Source organism: Seriola aureovittata, chromosome 10 (genome assembly GCF_021018895.1).
Source record: "Seriola aureovittata isolate HTS-2021-v1 ecotype China chromosome 10, ASM2101889v1, whole genome shotgun sequence".
Taxonomy (NCBI): Eukaryota; Metazoa; Chordata; class Actinopteri; order Carangiformes; family Carangidae; genus Seriola; species Seriola aureovittata.
In genome coordinates, this window is record NC_079373.1 from 26,440,820 (window position 1) to 26,463,933 (window position 23,114).

At 38.1% G+C, this 23,114-nt stretch overlaps 1 protein-coding gene across 4 annotated transcripts in view; it reads right to left on the reverse strand.

Annotated features, from left to right (window-relative positions):
• The window catches only part of LOC130175933 (voltage-dependent calcium channel subunit alpha-2/delta-4-like), a 118,797-nt gene that overhangs the window by 13,130 nt on the left and 82,553 nt on the right, over positions 1 to 23,114 (reverse strand). For 3 of the 4 annotated variants that reach the window (XM_056386642.1, XM_056386640.1, XM_056386639.1), the window contains 11 exons: positions 16,957 to 17,018; positions 14,006 to 14,020; positions 13,537 to 13,581; positions 13,378 to 13,440; positions 7,615 to 7,685; positions 6,562 to 6,637; positions 6,274 to 6,326; positions 5,542 to 5,597; positions 5,137 to 5,157; positions 4,874 to 4,991; positions 4,164 to 4,282 (listed from right to left, as the gene is read on the reverse strand). In XM_056386642.1, coding sequence (XP_056242617.1) covers positions 4,164 to 4,282; positions 4,874 to 4,991; positions 5,137 to 5,157; positions 5,542 to 5,597; positions 6,274 to 6,326; positions 6,562 to 6,637; positions 7,615 to 7,685; positions 13,378 to 13,440; positions 13,537 to 13,581; positions 14,006 to 14,020; positions 16,957 to 17,018 — 699 coding nt within the window. The remainder of the gene's footprint in view (positions 1 to 4,163; positions 4,283 to 4,873; positions 4,992 to 5,136; positions 5,158 to 5,541; positions 5,598 to 6,273; positions 6,327 to 6,561; positions 6,638 to 7,614; positions 7,686 to 13,377; positions 13,441 to 13,536; positions 13,582 to 14,005; positions 14,021 to 16,956; positions 17,019 to 23,114) is intronic. The other variant, XM_056386641.1, reaches the window with a different exon arrangement.

Consider the following 23,114-nt stretch of genomic DNA (forward strand, 5'->3'; position numbering starts at 1 on the left):
TATTATATTATGACTTTTTATGACTTTTTATGCCTTACTATACTATGACTTCTTATGCCTTGGTATACTATGACATTTTTATGACTTTTTATGCCTTATTATATTATGACTTTTTTATGACTTTTTATGCCTTACTATACTATGACTTTTTATGCCTAAGTATACTATGACATTTTTATGACTTACTATACTATGACGTTTTTGTGACTTTTTATGCCTTACTATACAATGACTTTTTATGCCTTAGTATACTATGATATTTTTATGACTTTTTATGCCTTACTATACTATGACTTTTTATGACTTAGTATACTATGACGTTTTTATGACTTTTTATGCCTTACTATATTATGACTTTTTTATGACTTTTTATGCCTTACTATACTATGACTTTTTATGCCTTAGTATACTATGACGTTTTTATGACTTTTTATGCCTTACTATACTATGACTTTTTATGCTTTACTATACTATGACTTTTTATGCCTTAGTATACTATGACATTTTTATGACTTTTTATGCCTTACTATACTATGACTTTTTATGCCTTAGTATACTATGACGTTTTTATGACTTTTTATGCCTTACTATATTATGACTTTTTTATGACTTTTTATGCCTTACTATACTATGACTTTTTATGCCTTAGTATACTATGACGTTTTTGTGACTTTTTATGCCTTACTATACAATGACATTTTTATGACTTTTTATGCCTTACTATACTATGACTTGTTATGCCTTAGTATACTATGATGTTTTTATGACTTTTTATGCCTTACTATATTATGACTTTTTTATGACTTTTTATGCCTTACTATACTATGACTTTTTATGCCTTACTATACTATGACGTTTTTATGACTTTTTATGCCTTACTATACAATAACGTTTTTATGAATTTTTATGCCTTACTATACTATGACTTTTTATGCCTTAGTATACTATGACGTTTTTATGACTTTTTATGCCTTATTATATTATGACTTTTTTATGACTTTTTATGCATTACTATACTATGACTTTTTATGCCTAAGTATACTATGACATTTTTATGACTTTTTATGCCTTACTATACTATGACTTTTTTATGACTTTCTATGCCTTGCTATACTATGACTTTTCATGCCTTACTATACTATGACTTTTTATGCCTTACTATACTATGACTTTTTTATGACTTTCTATGCCTTGCTATACTATGACTTTTTATGCCTTACTATACTATGACTTTTTATGCCTTACTATACTATGACTTTTTATGCCTTACTATACTATGACGTTTTTGTGACTTTTTATGCCTTACTATACTATGAATTTTTATGCCTTACTATACTATGAATTTTTATGACTTTTTATGCCTTATTATATTATGATTTTTTTATGACTTTTTATGCCTTACTATACTATGACTTCTTATGCCTTGGTATACTATGACATTTTTATGACTTTTTATGCCTTATTATATTATGACTTTTTATGACTTTTTATGCCTTACTATACTATGACTTTTTATGCCTAAGTATACTATGACATTTTTATGACTTACTATACTATGACGTTTTTGTGACTTTTTATGCCTTACTATACTATGACTTTTTATGCCTTACTATACTATGACTTTTTATGCCTTACTATACTATGACGTTTTTGTGACTTTTTATGCCTTACTATACTATGAATTTTTATGCCTTAGTATACTATGACGTTTTTATGACTTTTTATGCCTTATTATATTATGATTTTTTTATGACTTTTTATGCCTTACTATACTAAGACTTTTTTATGCCTAAGTATACTATGACATTTTTATGACTTACTATACTATGACTTTTTTGTGACTTTTTATGCCTTACTATACTATGACTTTTTATGCCTTACTATACTATGACGTTTTTGTGACTTTTTATGCCTTACTATACAATGATGTTTTTATGACTTTTTTATGACTTTTTATGCCTACTATACTATGACTTTTTTATGACTTTCTATGCCTTGCTATACTATGACTTTTTATGCCTTACTATACTATGACTTTTTATGCCTTACTATACTATGACTTTTTATATGCCTTACTATACTATGACTTTTTATGACTTTCTATGCCTTGCTATACTATGACTTTTTATGCCTTACTATACTATGACTTTTTATGCCTTACTATACTATGACTTTTTATGCCTTACTATACTATGACGTTTTTGTGACTTTTTATGCCTTACTATACTATGAATTTTTATGCCTTACTATACTATGAATTTTTATGACTTTTTATGCCTTATTATATTATGATTTTTTTATGACTTTTTATGCCTTACTATACTATGACTTCTTATGCCTTAGTATACTATGACATTTTTATGACTTTTTATGCCTTATTATATTATGACTTTTTTATGACTTTTTATGCCTTACTATACTATGACTTTTTATGCCTAAGTATACTATGACATTTTTATGACTTACTATAATATGACTTTTTTGTGACTTTTTATGCCTTACTATACTATGACTTTTTATGCCTTACTATACTATGACTTTTTATGCCTTACTATACTATGACGTTTTTGTGACTTTTTATGCCTTACTATACTATGAATTTTTATGCCTTAGTATACTATGACGTTTTTATGACTTTTTATGCCTTATTATATTATGATTTTTTTATGACTTTTTATGCCTTACTATACTAAGACTTTTTTATGCCTAAGTATACTATGACATTTTTATGACTTACTATACTATGACTTTTTATGACTTTTTATGCCTTACTATACTATGACTTTTTATGCCTTACTATACTATGACGTTTTTGTGACTTTTTATGCCTTACTATACAATGATGTTTTTATGACTTTTCATGCCTTACTATACTATGACTTTTTTATGACTTTCTATGCCTTGCTATACTATGACTTTTTATGCCTTACTATACTATGACTTTTTATGCCTTACTATACTATGACTTTTTATGCCTTAGTATACTATGACATTTTTATGACTTTCTATGCCTTGCTATACTATGACGTTTTTATGACTTTTTATGCCTTATTATATTATGATTTTTTTATGACTTTTTATGCCTTACTATACTATGACTTTTTATGCCTTAGTATACTATGACGTTTTTATGACTTTTTATGCCTTATTATATTATGACTTTTTTATGACTTTTTATGCCTTACTATACTATGACTTTTTATGCCTTAGTATACTATGACGTTTTTATGACTTTTTATGCCTTATTATATTATGACTGTTTTATGACTTTTTATGACTTACTATACTATGACTTTTTTGTGATTTTTTATGCCTTACTATACTATGACTTTTTATGCCTTACTATACTATGACGTTTTTGTGACTTTTTATGCCTTACTATACAATGACGTTTTTGTGACTTTTTATGCCTTACTATACTATGACGTTTTTATGACTTTCTATGCCCTGCTATACTATGACTTTTCATGCCTTACTATACTATGACTTTTTATGCCTTACTATATTATGATTTTTTTATGATTTTTTATGCCTTACTATACTATGACTTTTTATGCCTTAGTATACTATGACGTTTTTATGACTTTTTATGCCTATGACGTTTTATGACTTTTTATGCCTTAGTATACTATGACGTTTTTATGACTTTTTATGTCTTACTATATTATGACTTTTTTATGACTTTTTATGCCTTACTATACTATGACTTTTTATGCCTTACTATACTATGACTTTTTTGTGACTTTTTATGCCTTACTATACTATGACTTTTTATGCTTTACTATACTATGACGTTTTTGTGACTTTTAATGCCTTACTATACAATGATGTTTTTATGACTTTTTATGCCTTACTATACTATGACTTTTTATGCCTAAGTATACTATGACATTTTTATGACTTTTTATGCCTTACTATATTATGATTTTTTTATGACTTTTTATGCCTTACTATACTATAACGTTTTTATGACTTTCTATGCTTTACTATATTATGACCTTTTTTTTTGACATTTTTATGATACTATGACTTTTAATTACTTTTTATGCCTTACTATACTATGATGTTTTTAGACCTCACTATACCTTCACATTTTCATTTTCATTTTTCAAGCACAGAGCTTGTGGTTGTTGTTCAGCAGGTGGCGCTGTGTTTGTGAAGGATATATTTGATCTCTTTGGGCTCCAGCAGGATCGGTCCATACTGACGAGAACAGTCACAATCCGCCTGCGTCACAACCAGAACCAGGTTACTGTCGGGGATCTGCTGCACCACGAACATCCTGAAACACAGGTGACAGCCGATCACTCATCAATCAAACACCAATCACTCATCAATCATTAATGAGACACAATCACAGATCAGTTAATACTCACCGAGTTACCAACAAAAGACTGAAATAACAATCACTGCTCACTCATTGACATTAACTTTATTTGTTCAATTAACAAGCTATTTCACATTAACTATCAATATATGAATAACGCCTTAACTAACAGAAATAAAAAAACAAACATTTAAAAGATAATCATTCACCTTGACAGCAAATTTTTTTATAGATACAGCTTAGTTTGAAATTGTGGATTCATCTTCAAAGTTCGAGTTAGTTTTCCTTACTTTTAGCCTTTCTGTTGTAGGGTTGTAATGTGTGTGTTTGAGTGTGTGAGTGTTAACTGTTTACTTCCTGTTTCATGGTGGATTTATGAACGTAATTATTTCATCAATAAGACTTTTCAGTTTCGGCCACTAGATGGAGCCGATGGTGTGTGAGAGAGATGATGTCCTTCCCTTTGCCAACTTCTGTCAGTTAAGTGAGGAAGATTATTTTGTGTGTGTGTGTGTGTGTGTGTGTGTGTGTGTGTGTGTGTCGTACTTCTGGCAGCGTCCACACTTGATGAGGCTGTTGGCTTCTCTGATAGACGAGTCGTACATGAAGCCGGGATATGCCGTGTCGCAGGGCTGCAACGCCTCCACCTTCTTCTGCTTATGACCTGAGACACACACACGCACGCACGTACACACACACACACACACACACACACACACACACACACGCGCGCGCACACAGTTTTCAGCATCTGTCTGTTTCTGTGACGACATTTCCTCTTCATAAACACACACACACGTTGTACTCACTTGTGTGATAACCAGCCTTGGCTGGATGGATGAAGATGGATCACAGTGAAGACACAGAGGTGGCGATGATGATGAAGATGAGGGTGGAGATGAAGATGACGATGAAGATAAAGCAGCCATTGTGAAGAAAGATGTTTGACATGAATCAGCTGTTTTCTATTTAATCTGAACATTTGTTTTAAATCTTTACTTGATTATTTCTTGTTGTTTATTCTGATCTGTTTCAGTAAAAGTCTAAAATCTGTTTTTCAAATGTTGTGAAATATGATTTCACCTCAAAACAACAACAACAACAAAAAACAGCAGGGGACCGAGGACGAACACGTGACCCTGACAAAGACAAACTCGACCTCAGTCAATCAACCTGACGTTGGTTTGACCTGAGGGATGATCGCAGCGTCTTACCGTCCACAAAATAATCAGAGTGCCAGAGACCACAGAAGTTAAAGTCCAGCAGGAACCTGACAGAGACACAAACACCTGGTTATTTCCTCACGGGAAACTGTGGAAGCAGGTTTTATTCAGCAAAGCAGAACAACAGACCTCATCTATTAATCATAACTCACACTGTAGTAATAATAATGAGGTAACAGGAAGCAGACTTTGTAGTGTGACGCATCAGATTTCAGCTGCATCTCTGTTTATTTGTTTGTTTTTTTCATAATGAACTTCTTTAGTTTGAAAGCCGTATATAACTGACTATAGAGAGTCACAATCGCAAATATCGTGTATATAAATATACATGTATATGTGTGTGTGTGTGTGTGTGTGTATATTTAGTGATCCAACATCTTTTGAACCACAATTTGTTTCACTTTGTTTTTGTAAAAATCCTCCTTTTCCCAGAAGTGAAGAATTTCATTTTGCATTTAGACTCTTTGTTTGATTTATGCATATTTAAAAAAAAGTTAAATCCAGCACTCTGGCCCATTAATATTAAATGTATGCACATATTTCACATCCTGTTTCAGGCCCGAAACAGACAAATGTCCCAAAATCTCACTGCAGATTTAAAACCAGCTGCAGCTTCCTCCTCATGGGATTTTATCAATATCAGATCGGCCTTTTTACCACTGTTCCTGTCACTGATCAACTACTATATAATCCACATATATAATATGATCCTCAGAAACTTACATCAGAGCGTTGGAGAAGAACCACCTCATCAACGCCACGATGCCGTAGAACGGCTGCAGGAGGAACAAAAATGTTAAAAGACGTTAATCCAAGAAAAACTGTTGAGATAAAATCAGGTTTTAACACCATGCAGCCAAAAGACACGGAAGAAAATCTGTCACATGTTGATTGTGTTGAATGGATAAAACTGATGAAATCTGTTACTGGTGCTTTTCTAGTCATAGTTGATAAACTACATCGCTACGGCAACAACAGTCGCCTCATGTTTAGTGCAGCGATGAGACTCACGCTGAGCAGAGGACGGGCGCTGTTGGCGTGATGATGACTGTTCTTACACATGGCCTGGTAGTCAAACAACGACACCCTGCAAACAGACAGACAGACAGACAGACAGACAGACAGACAGACAGACAGACAGACAGACAGACAAGGGTTCAGATGAGATTCAGTAAAAATGTAAACGTAATATTTGTACATATATTGAATTTTCATGTATGAAATACATCTACATATTACATAAAAAAAATATCTGTAAAAATCATATATGAAACCTGATAGAAATTGGAATATTTTCATATATTGACATATATGTCCAGCCCATACAAACATGTATGTTTATGTATGTATGCTTATATTGTAGTCAGATGTTATGTAAATATATATCCATCTCAAAGCCTGTCAGTATATGTTGATATTATATTCAGTAGAGTCCAAAAGTCTGAGACCAATGTTAAAATTAATTAGAAATCAATAAGAAAAACATACTGTATATAAACATATAGAATTTTTACATGTATGTTGTTTTAATAAATTTACATACATAAATTAAATATAGCCTGTATCGTTACCAAATACTGTTGCAACGTCATATAGAATAAAAATTCATAATTTCAATATTTTTTAATATATGTACGTATACAAATTTTACTATTTTTAATGTTATAATCTTATATCAGAGATGTATATGTGATATTAATATATCCCCTTATAATTAGATATAAAGCAACATCACTCTTGATATAGGGACATATAAATCTTATATCACATTTCTGTCTGAAAAGACTGGAAGAGTTTAAACACAGTCATTATCACTAATGCAGCTTTTCTTACTGACGACATCACACGTACAGATGTTTGCAGATGACACATCTGTTTTTAAATCTAAACTGAGACTGATCTTTTTAGCTTAGGTTTTTATAAAGGTAATTTTCAACATGTAAAGTGTCCTTGTGTTGTATTAAAAGATGCTTAAATTCAAATGTATTATTACTGTTATAAGATCGATTTTCTAAACGACAAAGAATATGTTTTTAAAACTCTGAAGTCAGACGTGTCTCCTACTTTTTATACATCCCCATCTTGATCAGCGACGCCATCACAGACCCGTCGACCTCGCCGAAGAAACGACCAATCTGGAGACGACAGCATGAAGCAAAGTGTTTGTTATTCCAGTTCAATGTGACACCAACATTCATCCACAGAGAGACAGACATCCAGCAGACAGTTATTCGTACAGTATCATGTCTAACATTAGCTTTAACAGCTGTTTACTGTTAACCGCTAACTGACAACCAGTGCTGTAGCCGCAGACGCTGCACAGAAGTGCTCAGTGATGGATAAACTGTTCTTTGTCAAGAAATAGTTCCAGCAAATAATTCTTTCCTAACTAATCATCACTTTTACATCTATTTTTTAGATATGGGTTAGTCTGCGAGTGTTAGAGGTGTATTTGTGAACTGTTAGCAGCGCTAGGCTAGCTACACTCTCACATTTAATGTGTTTCCCAAAAATGTTGAACTATTCTCTATATACTGTCTCTATATATTTATATATATATATATATACTCCTTTACAAGTTCAAACACGTACTTCTTACTGAATTTATTCTCATTTTGTCTTTATTATTTTTCTGATCAATAATGTTTTGATATTTTTTTCTGGCTGCTGTTGCAACTTCACTTCATGAATCTCAAAACAAAGCAAAAAGACGAATTTCATATCATAAGTAGCTCTTACAAATATTAAAATGCTGCCAACAAAGAAACAGCTCCCTGAAGAATGACTAAACTAAATTATCCTCGCTGCAATTTATCAAATTCCTGGAGGAAATGCATCTCTTGGAGGAAGTCTCCTCCGGTCTGTGAGCTGCGATACGAGAAATCAGACGTAAAGGAAAAAATAAAAAGGTCTGGTTTTAGCAGAAAAAAAGCAGGATGTTGCAGCAGGAATAAAGAAATGTTTCCCAGTGATTTAAAGTCATTGTGTGAGTAGTGTTTCGGGCCTCTGACCCTCAGCAGCAGCAGCAGCAGCACAGTGTGAATTATTCAGAGCGTTTTGTCTAAGCTGCTCTCTGCCCACTCTTCTTCTCCCATCGTCTGGATGGGATTTACCCAGCATCCTCGGAGGACTCGCAGGTTGCCGAGCGTTAGCAGTCGGATGCTGCTTACTCTGAAACCGGACCTTCTGTTTTACCTGACAGCAGGAGGGTGAACGTGCTGGAGTAAACGAAAAAATTTAATGTGGCGGAGTCAGACTCCTGCGGGAGCCGTGGAGACGAACAGGTTTAATTCTGCTGACGGTCTCTGAGGGACTTTGATCAGCTGGTTCATTACAGTCAGGACTTCACTCACACCCTGTTCGTGCATGTTCTGCACTCAGAGAAACCAAATCCTGCAAAGGTTTGGATGGTGGGTCCAGGTGGGCGGGGCTTGGTGACTGCTTTGTTGTGACATCACAAAGTTCCAGAAGTCCTGACGGCTGGTTTTAAGGCTCAGTTTCTGAATACAGGCTGTGTGCATTTCTCTGTGGACTGAGGCTTTGATACTTTCACAGTATTAATATAGAAGCTAGAGCTGATCTATAATCAATCTACACATGGACACAGACCTTTACACTGGAGGAGCTTTAAAACCGGATCTACACGAGGTTGAGTTTAAATTTAGATTTGGTGTTTGAGCTTAAACTTAGCTTTAGCTGTGAGTCTGAATGTTTGGTGCAGTTTGTCAGATGATGAAATGTTTAGCTCCCAGGCAGAAACAGACATTAAATGCACCACGTCTGATCAATAATAGTGTCCATATATTTACAATGTGGCTGCCAGAGGGAAGCACTTCATCAGCTCGTCACCTGAGAGTCTGTGTTTCGTTTCTTTGTCTTTGGGGAAGATTTTTACTTTTCTCCACCTCGCAGATATTATGAATCAGAATTAGAAGAACCTGTGTGACAAAGACCAGGAGACACGGCTCCTGCAAACAGCAGTGAAACGTTGTGGTGTGGAGTAACCTTAAAGCAACAATCATTTACCTAGCAGCTCATTTTTTATTATTCGCATGTCTGCTGCATTCCCAGTGGCCTTAGTAAGCAGATATTATGATGAAGTGCTTCCTCCCTGTTTTTGCTGAGCTCTGGACTTTGCAGGAAGTTTGTGGAAACACCCAGAGTTCTCCCCCGGCGCTGAAGCTGCCGCGGTGTGAAGGTGCAGCTCGTGGCTCGTTGCAGGGCACGGTAAATATTTAATCAGCAGAGAAATTAAGTCGATGCTGACTAACAGAAATAGGTCAGGGAGGGGAAGCGTGGCGAGCGCGGTGACCGAGCAGAACGCTGGCCTCGTTATCGGCCGTGTGCAGAGGAAATGTCTCTGTGATCAATGATCCTGGAGCCCACTGATCATCCTCCGGGCTGCAAACAGGTTGGATTGATAAACACGAACCGTAACATCCAATAATGTCCAGAAATGAACAAAACATTGACGCCAGCAGCATCATGAGCCTGTAGTTCATCACTGGATAGAAACTGAAGAGGAAACTTTCCTGCTCTAAGACTTTTTTACCACTAGTGGGTTAAAAAAAATCAAGTTTTAAAACATTGTTGTTTATTAAATTAAAAATGTTTTTCCTCAGCACGATGGACATTTTAGAAACTGTCCTGTAAAAAAAACCAGCCCACAGCTTATTATGACATCATAGTCAGGTTTTGTTGCTAGGCGACATCTAGTGGTCGTAGTAACGATGACGGGAGCGAAGGGAATAGTGTCGGTGACGTAGTGTAAAGAGAGATGGAGTCCACGTCAGGAGGAGGTGGTGGTGGATGGATAAGTATGACACAGGAGAGCGGTGTTCGATTCCCGTGTGAAACCAGCAGTTATTGTTGTTAATATCGTAACCATGACAACAAAGACCGTCTAATGTTGAGAAAGTACTTTTTTTTTCAACACAAACCGTTTCCTAAATCTAACCAAGCTATGATTATTATAGTAACCATGGCGACTGTATGCACAGTCTGCGTGTTTATTACTGTAACCATGACAACCACGGTCCGGTACACCTGTCAGCATAGGGGGCGTTACTTCAGGAGACACTCGATGTATATGGTTGTTCAGATTGGAGGAGTTGTTTACGGAAGTGTGATGCATTCACTTAAGGAAAAAAAAAGTTTTTCTGAATTAACTAAAAATCCTGAAAAGCTTATTTGAAATAAATGAAAAAAATTCTAAAAATAATTTTTTTTATGATTTTAATTTAAGAGAAAAGTAAAAGAAAAAAATCTTGTTTTTCTGAATTAAGACAAAATGTATTTATTTTTTACTTTTCTCTAAAAAATAAATAGATACAATAAAAATAAAAAATAAACAAAACAGGATACACAAGGATATGCATTCATATATAAGTGAATGCATTACACTTCAATAGTTGTTGGATGATCCTATTCGAGTTGTGTTTGCAGTCTCGATTGTGGCAGTTACACAGAACTAGTTAGTCTAGTTTAGATCACCTACACTAATTTGGAGTAGAGAACAAACCCTCAACACTTCGGCTTCACAGTCTCTCTTCAGCATCCATGTGGAAACAGAAACATCTACAGACACAACAACCTGCTCCAGCTCTCGGTGTTTCCCCTTCACATCGCTCAGAGACCGTGAGCCGCTCGTCTGCAGCTCTGTGCACCATCACTCAGCAGCTGGACGTCCGTTCGACCCTGAAAGCCTCGCACATGTCACAGGGTCACTCCGTAACTAAGCCCCATCCGGCCTGAGCAGAGCCAGCTGCTGCTGCACAGCTGGCAGCCTCGCGGTCACCGAGACTGTACCGTAACACAAACAACACAGGTTCGACTCCCGGTGACGCCCAACAGTCACACTGAAGCTCCGGAGATTGATTATGTAACTATCTCAGCTGAAGAGATGTGGGGCAGTCTGTGTGTGTGTGTGTGTGTGTGTGTGTGTGTGTGTGTGTGTGTGTGTATTTATAGCAGCATACAGTGGCTCAGGATTAATCCTCAGTGATATGGCTCTTAACAGGCGGAGTTAATCCAGAGCTAACGAGCAGCTGTCAGACGGACAGCTCAGGGTCGGCATGTCTCTACACTCTGCGATGTATGGAAGCCTACTGTGGCCAAAAAAACGGTTCAGACCAGTTGTGCTATGTAGTAATGTTTTTATGTTTTTTATTTATTTATCTATTTATGGGTGGAAACGCAGCGATGAAAAGTGGGAGCAGCAAACATGGACGTAACTGACGCACAAAATACCAAGTTACAGGAACTACGGTCACTGTGTCTCCTTGCTGAGTTACAGCGTGAAATAACAACCAGAGCTGTTTTTGCAGAACATTATGATGTCACAGTGAAGTTGACCTTTGACCTTTTGGATATAAACAGACCTCTTGTCTGTTAGGGGCCCAGCGTCTCACGATCCTTCCTTGAGCACAGATACGTGGCAGAGAACCGATGGACAAAACAAACATTTACGACCTAAAGCGGCGTCAGACTGATGTGACCTCGGACAGATCGCATCTATCGTGCGTCCGGCAACTCCGGTTAAGCTCCACCCACGGTCAGATGAGGTGGGCAGGTGCAGCTGCTGCTATGTTTCACCACTAATGCACCACACACACACACACACACACACACACACAAATTAAGACCAAAACTGTCCTCAAATCCTGTGAGTCATCCAGATGTTGTTTATGAGCACATTAACTGATCCGCCGTGACGCTGAGAAATCACCTGACGCCGAATCGCAGCGCGGCCACGACAAAGATGACAAAACTCTTCCTGATTACCAAAGGAATCGACTTCCTGACTTCCTGACTTCCTGACTCCAAGCAGATTAAACCTAGCAACCCATTTAATTAACCGAGGACTTAAAGGACCTTATCAGCTGTTTTCAATTTGCTTCAATAAACCGAGGAAACCAACGTGAAGAGAGTCTGAGCGTGTTCGGCGAGATCATCAGTCACAGGCAGCAGAGCTACATTAGCGTAGCATGGTAAAGGAGTTGGGGCGATTGTTTGGAAAAGTCTTGTTGTGCTACCTTCAAGGAAACTCTGACATCCAAGACTCCAAAGTCAGCAGAACAAACAATAACATCCATGTTTGTTTTCTGGGTTTCAATTTCTTTTACCTGCTCACTGTGTCAAACAACGACAACATAAGTTTGGTTAAACGCTGCCGGTGATGAAGACCAGCGGCTGCTCGAGAGAAAGGAAATCAATCTGATAGGTGACGGATGATTGAGTCGGTGACGTACCATAGTGTTGTTACAGTCGTGTTATGGCCAATGACATAAATGCAGGAGCTGGTAATTTAAATGATCTTTGCTCAGGTCATCAGGTCTGCAGTTACTCAGGTAGAAGTTTGAAGAAATTATTATTATTATTATTATTATTATTTTATTAGATGCAAAAAACAAACAAAAATACATGATATTGACATTACATATCTTCCAGACGCCCTGCTGTCCAAATATTGGCATCAGTCGACCGTCAACCTCCTTCTCTAACAGTCAGAGGTAACTCCCGGTGGCCTGGTCTCCTGCTTCATTGATTATTATATTTCTAATTGGTTAAATTAATGGCAATTAATCGACACTCACTAACATCCCTAATTTGCTGCAAGAATCTAGACATGTTGACCGTCTGTAGTTTTTCCTGATGTTCAGAGAGAAAAAGTAAATGAATGAAAAGGAAAAACTGATCAGATCAGTTGCTGTTGGGGACGAGTGGAGATTCTCATCAGGGTTCAGAAATCTTTTTAAAACATTTATTTCCACAAAACTAGGATTTTAGGGCGTTATGTTTTGGGTCAGATCAGGTTTTGGATCTTACCTCGTTCCTCTCTTTGGACAGCAGGATGAAGCCGTTATTGTCGACGAGGAAACAATTCAGATCCTGGACAGGAAGCAGCAGAAAGAAGATTTTCAACATAAAAAAAAATGTATTGTTTTGGGCGGTGACTATCAGACGGAGGGAGGTGTGTTTACTTACAGCGCTCTCACAGCTGAGCGGACACACGCCTTCGATGTTTGAACACTGAGAGGAAAAGATGAGGTAGAGAAGCCAGGTCAAAGGTCAAAGGTCATCAGGTTGATGCTGCAGAAGCTGCTGCACAGACCAACAAACTACCAGCTCATTAATACATGTTTATCTGTCTATCTATAATTGGTCTGGATCATTAAATGCAGCCTCCACCAGGATGTGAAGAGTTAAAAAATTCTTCTTTACTGTCACAATGAGACTTTGATTATTTCTGTCACATTCACTTCTGAGGTGTTTTTTTTCTCTCAGGGTTTAAAAGTGATGAGAAAACTATTACAAATAAACTGAAATACAAGCTGCAGCCAAGAAAACTTTGAGTTGAGCCGTGAAAACAGCAGAAAGACACGACTTCATTTAATGCGATGTAGAATAAAAGCAGCACTCTGAGGTTTTAAATCAATAATCAATAATCACTTACGTCTGTGTCGCTGGGCTGGAGGAGACAAGGTGAAGAGTTGAGGAAGATGTAGAGGGAAAAAAACAACAACAGATAATCACATGAATATCATTCCACTACAAAATAATGTAAATACCACAGCCACATGTGAAGGACACTAAAGATTTTCAAAATAAAACACATTATGTGAATGTAGCTGAATTAACAGTGTTTGACACATGATGTAGCTTTAACATTGAACTTGGTTTAAAATGTGGTTATTCTGCAAAATACACTGAACAAAAATATAAACACAACAAAAAACCTGAACTATCCTTTTAAGAGGTAGAGTTTTATTTTGAAAATAAGACATTTATGAGAAACTGAAGGGAGGATTTCTCTTGACTTGGGCGACATATGTGCATTTTTTTGGGAGGAGTGTCGTGGATCAGAAACTTAACCCTAGAAATCCACAGTTCATTGCCTAATGAACGTCTTATTTTCAAAATAAAACTCAAAAGCTCATGAAAAATGAGAGCAAAAACAAAAGTGTTGTATTTATATTTTTCTCCAGTGTAGTTGGTTTGTATTAAACGTGCAACGGGACACAAATACAGAAGACAAGGTATCATCGATTCTGACAAGTTTCCATTGAATGGAAGAAACCATAAGAAAGTGTGAATCAGCTCTGAGAGGATGTGAGTGTGTTCTGCGGATGAATGTGGAGTCAGATGAGTTAATGTGAGCAGCGAAGCAGCTTTGTGAATACATTAATCCGGCCTGTCACAGCTGTCAGCTCTCATTAATAACATTATCTACACCATCAACCTCTATAGGACGTCTGCAGCGCTGCCTCTGCTTCACTGAGCTGCAGGAGACGACCACAAGGTCAAACACCTACAGAGAGAGAGTGTGTGTGTGTGTGTGTGTGTGTGTGTGTGTGTGTGTGTGTGTTGGTCTGTCTTGTGTCATATTGGGGGCAAATATGGTGTGTGGTCAAACGAGGGTCCCCTGGAGGCTGCGATGCTCATTACGCCAGAAAGCTAAACTGCTGGATGGATGAAAATGGAGACAAGTTTTCGTTAATTGGACCCGAAGCGCTAGCGAGGCGAAAAACATTTAAATAAGTAAAGTTTGTCCTGTGGGTGGAGCCAGGGGAAAGGTCGTGTGGTTCGCTGAAGGAAAAGGCTTCATGTCATGTACGGACGTCTCAGACTCACACCAACATTTATAAATAAAATGATTATCATTTATATCATTTAGATTCATTCAATTTGCACCGTGGACCTTCAAAAGACGAAACAGAGGATGACATCACAAAGGAGGCGCGGTTAGAAAGTCCACTTGCTCGGAGGGCTACTGTTAGCTTGTGTAAATGTTTGCTAGCATGTTAATACTATGATGTTTGCGTTTTAGCATAGCGTGCTAAAACCATAAATCTCACCTTTGTGTCACTTGTTGAAGTTTGTTTTGGAGAGGAGTGTCACAGACTCATTGTTGCCCCCTGTGGCAGCTGGGGGCAAAAACACCCACTACAACTACGGTTCTCACCACAAGAATATTTTACTTGACTCAGATGAGCTTTAACATGATAACACGCAAACATTCAAGTGTTAACATAGCATGCTAACATTTATCATGTATGTTCATTTAGAATTAAACTGTTTCCTGTGCCTTTAAATCTCTGACTTTAATGCCTCATCTTTCTCCACAGTGTCGAGATGAAGGAAAAGACCATTTAAACTATATGTTGAAACTCTCACTCGCAGACTGAAGAGCACAAGAAACATTATCTTTCCTTTGGTCTCTTAAGGGGAAAATCCTGCTGTTTTACTTTGTAATTGGAGTTTAGTCTGTGCACATTCCACTTTAATCTTAATGAAAAGTCTAAGGGGCTTAATGTCTATAATTAATGGCTTCTGCTCCCTAATGAATGTAAAAGGGAAAATTGAAGCAATAACCTCTGAATCCAGAGGATTATTACTGGATCGTCACGCAGCAAAAAAAAATCATTGTTCGTCCTTGGGAACATGGTGATGAGCTGAGTATTTGCAGGAAGTAGTAGACTCCTGACTGACTGCAGATCGTGCTGCATCTCTGAGCGCTGCAGTTTATATTCCCACAGAACAGGGTTACATAAAATTGGATGATCCAGCGCAGCTAATGAGATAGCTTCCCTCATTTCTGGACGCACACAGCTCTCTGTTCCCTCAAAGGTGAACACAGTCAGGGCTTTCAGAATAAAGTCGAGCAGTGAACCAGGATGCTGTGGACATCACCAGAATGTAAAATATCACACTCTATATTCAGTTTTTTCTTTTTTAAGGTCCCATATTTTCTTCTTCTTCTGTGTTTTATTTGAAGTGTTGATCCATAAGATGATACAGTATGTTTGTGGTTTTCAGAATCATAAACCATCTCAGTGTAGTTTTACATCTCCTCTCTCAGGCTTCTCTCTGGAGCGCCAGTAACAACAGGTCGGTGAGCCAATCAGAAGAGAGGAAGCTCCGAGCCTCTCTTCTGATTGGCTGACTGTTTTCTGAGTGATCCAATAAAAATATCGCAGATATCAGGTAAAACACCAAATCCTGCAAGGTTTGGATGGTGGATCCAGGTGGGCGGGGCTTGGTGACTGCTTTGTTGTGACATCACAAAGTTCCAGAAGTCCTGACGGCTGGTTTTAAGGCTCAGTTTCTGAATACAGGCTGTGTGCATTTCTCTGTGGACTGAGGCTTTGATACTTTCACAGTATTAATATAGAAGCTAGAGCTGATCTATAATCACACTACACATGGACACAGACCTGTAGACTGGATGGGACCTTTAACTCAAGTCCTTGGAAACTGGTGTGAAAGCTGTTTGCAGCTTTGCATGTTAAAAGTTCAATATAATTTTTTGTATTTTTTTTTCAAGGAGAATAAATACATGCAAATGAAAATGTCCCCAGAAAAATGACACCAGCCAACATGTGTGTGAGCGAGTTCTTCAGTCACCTGCTTGGCGATGGCCCAGAACCTCTTCTCCAGCAAATCCAAGGACATCTGCACCCCGATAGCTAAAAATAGAAAAACACACACACACACACACACACACACACACACACACACACACACACACACACACACACAGACACAGACACAGAGATTTAAGACAGACGCAGGACAAGATGGACTCTGCAGAGGCGGTGTTGAGCAGTTTGCTGTTGTTTGTGGAGGGAAGAAGGTGGAGGACAGGAAATCAATTCGACCCTGGGTTCACCTTTGCCGTGTCCTGACGCTAATGAAGGGATGTAAACACTGATGAGCCTGATGGTGTGTGTGCTTCCCTGCAGGCTGAGTAACGGCACGTCCCCCCCCCACCCCACCCTCAGTAATGCACCGTAGCAGCTTTATTACTCTGGCACTGGAACAAGCGTTTAGAGGCTTGTGGAATAGTGAACAGCTGATACTCTGTTAAACAACTCTGTGTGGAGTCAGTTATGTGCAGGATGCATCAGACACTGAGCTGCTGGTGTCGTGGACTTTACTCTCTACCATCCATAGGACAGTTCGCTAAACCCTGAACAACCGTCCAATCACAGCAGGTTAAGCTTCAGGTTTCTCCACATGATGAAGTGCTGTGTGTGGAGCTGAAGTTAGCCACAAATGTGACCTCACTGACCGCTGTCTGCCCAGGATTTAAATCCAGTATTTACAACAAAGTATATACAACACTTAAAAGGCAGAGTTAGCATATCATTAGCTAGCTACACTGTTATGTGCAGTAGAAAAAGTCTTGTTCAGGACTGACTGTGGCATCATCAGAGTTTAGGCTAATGTTAGCATGTCATTCTCTTTACAATGCTGTCTTATCACATCATGTGATGTGATTTTCTATAGTTAGCATCTGAATGTATTTATGCTGGAAAGAAAATGACAAGATTTTTCCTCTCTAATACCATATAATAAATCTATAGCAGACTAGAAGCTACACCGCAATACGTGAACAACGCCATGTTAGCTTTTAGCCTCAGCCTTTTCCACATCATCACAGCCATCAGGTGTATAGTTATAGTCTCATTTTTATACAAGTCAGTCAGAAACATTAAAAGAGCAGCTGGAGACGACGTTTCCTCCCAACTCACAGATTTGAGGAGTAGTTAATGTTGGTTAGCTCGCTAGCTAGCTCACTTGTACAGAATGACCTTTCTTAACTGATAAACTCTCCTAAAAATTAGTGGTTGGTTTTATCGACTTCAGTGTGAAATCAAAGACCTGTTCACCCATCAAACACAAACTAGAAACCTGAAAGATTCTTCTAATTTGTGCCTTATAACTAATACAGTACGGTAAATGATTAATCGTTAATAAAACTACAAACAACCTTTCAGAACTTATCGGTATATGATGGCTGATAACTAACAAGAAAATAAGAGGAGAGATGTTGTGGAAATGCTTGAGGTTATTTGGAAATATCGTCTTTGTAGCGTAAAGCATCAAGTATGAAAACCTGCAGTAACAGCTCGTGGCCACTTGGGGGCAACAGACACACGCTACGAACACGACATCGACATAAATCATCACCGTTCAAGTTGATGTGGTGAACTGGTTGCAAAACTTGTGTTAACATATAAATAAATAAATAGATAAATAGATAAATAGATAAATAGATAAATATAGTTGATATTGTCCGATATGATATGACTGTTTTAACAAACCAGAAATCCAGTGATGCTCTGCCCGCATGTTGACCGTTTTCTTTTTAGCACCTAATTAGCAAATCTGAGGTACAGTAACAAACATAAAGTTAGTAACCACGGCAACGAAAAGCTCTGCTTTCTGCCTGCAGCGATCCAGTCGGACCCAGTGGACCTGAGGCCGCGATGTTAGAGGACCAGCGGGGGTCGTTCACCTCAGAGCAGCGTAATATCTGCAACTGTTTCTGTCACTTCGATAATGAAAACTGTTCTTCACACAGGCAGCTGGTCTGCTACACACACATACATACACACACACACACACACACACACACACACACACACACACACACACACACACACACACACACACAGATGTGATACGAGGCGACATGTTGAGCCTCTTGTGTACTGATATTATTGGAAAAGCGGAGCAGCTGTAAAACCTTTTATTTCTGGTCGTTGCTTGTTATTGAGCTTCTGGTTGTTGTGCATTTCACTGACTGCAGATGCTGCTGTACAGAAAAAATAAACAACACTGCTTCTGGTTTATGTAAGAATTTAGGTGTGAACAAACCAAGCATATTCATTTTGTACATTTTATATCAAAGCCTGAAATATTTAATTTGCATTTTTTTGCAAACAATACTGAGATTATTCTGAGCCTGTGGTTTTATCACTGGAAAATATGGTCATGTGGTCAGAGTGAAGACAGTTTACACTGAGACAGATTGTTCCTTGTTTGTGTCGATTCATGTTCTTTCAACTGCAATTTCAATGCTGCCAAGGGAAAATGTGCTACTCTGTCCACTGGTAACGACTCAGAGCTCCAGTCTGGGAGAATTGCCAGCAGAGACTCTTTACACACTGTCACTTGATCGTTGTCATAATAAAAATATTGATTATAGTTGATTTAATGGATCCTGGACAGCTAAATTAGCATTTTGTTCCACTATAAGTTACAACTAGTTTCTCTGTCATGGTTGGAAGTCCGTTCATGTGTCAGTTAAAAAGTTAAATGTATTTTATATGAAAGTATCTTTATGTTAAAGCTCCATCTTTTCTTCTTCTGTGTTTTATTTGAAGTGTCAATCCATAAGAAGATATATTTGTGGTTTTAAGAGTTAAAAACTGTCTCAGTGTAGTTTAACATCTCCTCTCTCAGGCTTCTCTCTGCAGCTCTAGTATCAACAGGTCGGTGAGCCAATCAGAAGAGAGGAAGCTCTGAGCCTCTCTTCTGATTGGCTGACTGTTTTCTGAGTGATCCAATAAAAATATCGCAGATTTCAGGTAAAAACAACAAATCCTGCAAGGTTTGGATGGTGGGTCCAGGTGGGCGGGGCTTGGTGACTGCTTTGTTGTGACATCACAAAGTTCCAGAAGTCCTGACGGCTGGTTTTAAGGCTCAGTTTCTGAATACAGGCTGTGTGCATTTCTCTGTGGACTGAGGCTTTGATACTTTCACAGTATTAACATAGAAGCTAGAGCTGATCTATAATCACACTACACATGGACACAGACCTTTACACTGGAGGAGCTTTAAAGGTTAAAAGGACAGTTTAGTTGTGTTGACTGAATGTGTTTGAATACAGAGAAAAACAGACTGTGGTTTATTCATTTCTGTGTCACAGGAGTTCAACACTCGCTCTCGCCCTCGGTGCTGAGCGTCTGCTGCACGGCGAGGAGCTAAACACACATTTAAGAGTCGGGGTTTGAACTGGGACACGTCGACAAGCTCAGCGTGAAGCGGGAGTGTTGTATTAAAAGGAAGAAATGTGACGCTGCATTTGTGTTCAGGGAGAGTTGTGACCTCTGGGTCGCTGAAACCTCTTAAGGCATCCCTCTCGTTGATTCCTTTAAAATAGCCTCTCTGCAGACTCAGTGGTCCGCGGCTTTGCTCTGCTGTTTCATTTCATTTCTCTGGGTTTTTTTTCTTCTTCTCCTCTCCTGTCAGCAGTGTCCTCCTCGCCGCCCTTCAGCGCTGCAGCTGCACTGTTTCTGCTGCAGTCTGCAAGGACGAGTCCACGACGGGACAAAACACGCCGGACACATTTATTCTGCTTCTTCAACCCAAGACGTCAATAACCTGAAAATACTTCCTGGTGTTGAGACTCTGAGGACAGGTTTCTGTTTCCTCTTGTTTCGTGCATGAAAAGTTAATGATGACACAAACTGAAAATCTGCAGCTGCATTATTATTCTTAGTGTTCATTTTATTTTACCCAACTTCTCCTGTGTGATGTAACTGTGTGCTGAGTGTTGAAATAAGATCCTTCTTTCGGAGAACATTAAAGTTTTATGAATCAGTTCACTGCCAGCACTTTCCTGTTTGTACTTTCTGAGTGTTTTTTTCATATTTCATGTGTCTTTTAATTCAGATTTTTCTCTTCATGCTTCCTCACATCTGTTGTTGAGTCATATTTTCATCTCCACCCATCACACTCTCCAAGTGGAAGTCTCACCGTCACTTTTCATACTTCTCATTGTCCATGTTGTTAATTACAGCTGTTGTTTCTGGATCCTTCTGCAGAACTTGCTGCAACAAGCAAATGCAGTAAATGCAACACATGCAGACCCACACACTTTCTCTTGACTTATAAAATAAGAGTTTTTTTTCTCCTGGCTGCTGCTCCTGCAGTTTTGACTCCAATGATCTGATCTCTGTGCAGAATATCCACATCAGCTAAAACCAGCGGATAGATAGATAGATAGATAGATAGATAGATAGATAGATAGATAGATAGATAGATCGATAGATCGATAGATAGATAGATAGATAGATAGAGGTATAAAATTAAAATGATCTGAAGTTTAAAGATAATTAGATGAACGTTTAGCGTTGTTAAAGGAACAGTAGCTCTACACAAACCAAAGTGTAAAATCAACAATGTAAATGGCAACTAGCTTTCCTCGTCTTATCGACAACTCAAAGTCACATTCACACATTAAAGCACTTAAGGGCAATCTGAGGTTTGGTATCTTTGCTCAGGGACACTGGAGGAGCCGGGAATCGAACTGCCGACCTTCTGATTAGTTGAAACTGCAGTGAGTCTGGTTGTGCCAGAGGTTTTCTACGGACGCCCTGAGAGCTCAACGCACCGCAACTTAAGAAAAACACATGCAAATACACAAAACACAAACACATTCATCAATTTGACAACACATGTGCTGCAAATACTCACAGCACAACAGGAAGTGTTTCCAGGGGAAGCTAAAAAGTGATGGACCACGCTGGGATGCACTTGCATGGATGTATTATAATAAATATATTCAAACACATCCATGAGCACTTGTCGTTCGATGCTTTTAACTTAAAAAATGACACAGCATTGAACAGCAGGTGTGTCCCTGCCTGGTGCATCACTCTTTAGTGTCCCCTGGAAACACTTCCTGTTGTGTCGTGAGTATTTTGAACAGTATTTTGCTGCTTTGATTAAATCCACAGATTGAAAATTATTCTGCTTAAACAAATTGAATATGGCCCCGAAATATCTACAAATTCAATTTAACTGTTGACATAGAAACACTGTTTAAGTTTTAAATACTAAAACTAATACAGGAAAAGAGATAAACAAAAAGAAGCAATTAAAGTGAATGGATGCTGCCTCGCACAGTCGATTCTATTTAACTCACTCCTGTGGACTTCACTGGATTCAACGTTATGAAAAGAATATTACCAGAACAACTGAAGAGAATGGAGGGAAAATGAAAATCAATATTATTCTAAACAATAAAGGAGATGGTTACATTAATAAATAAATCAATCAATTTAAGAAGAAACATTTAGATAATGGCAAAAAAAATACAGTTAAAAATAAGAGCGGTATGTAAGATGAAAGCACAGTGATGGTTGCAGAGGATTAAATCATGTTTAGGATTATTATGTAGAATCTGGTCTCTACTTTCATCTAGTTTCCTCAGGTTCAGGATTAAAGGATCAGTCAGCTGATATTCTTCTTCTTTTTCTAATTGTCAACAAACCTCATGAAAAGACCAAAACCAGCCTGATGTGTCTTATTCCTCTGAGCCATAGAGCACCATTGTTTCCACTATAAGAAACACAGTGAGACACACTGTTGCCGTGGGTGACATTCATCGCCATGAACACACACACTGTAGTTTATTGTGAATCAATTGCACACACACCGTCCTGCTGCCTCAGATAGACACTACAGCACCAAATGTGGATTAATCTGCCGCTGAACATAGTCCCTCTGTTTTAGTAGCATTTAATAAAAACTGCAGCGATCCAGCTGTTTTAGAAACCACTGAGCTCACAGCTGATGAGGGAGGAAGCTGGTGAACGTCATTATCTTGACAACACACATGGCGACAATACATACTTTTCTCTGACTGCAAGCTTGAGCCTGGGGCCGGGTTACACATGTAGCTCCACCAATCACATCAAAAAGTTTGCAAACTCACAAATGTTCATTTCAGCCAATCAGAAGAGAGGAGGCTCTGTTTTCTGAGGCTG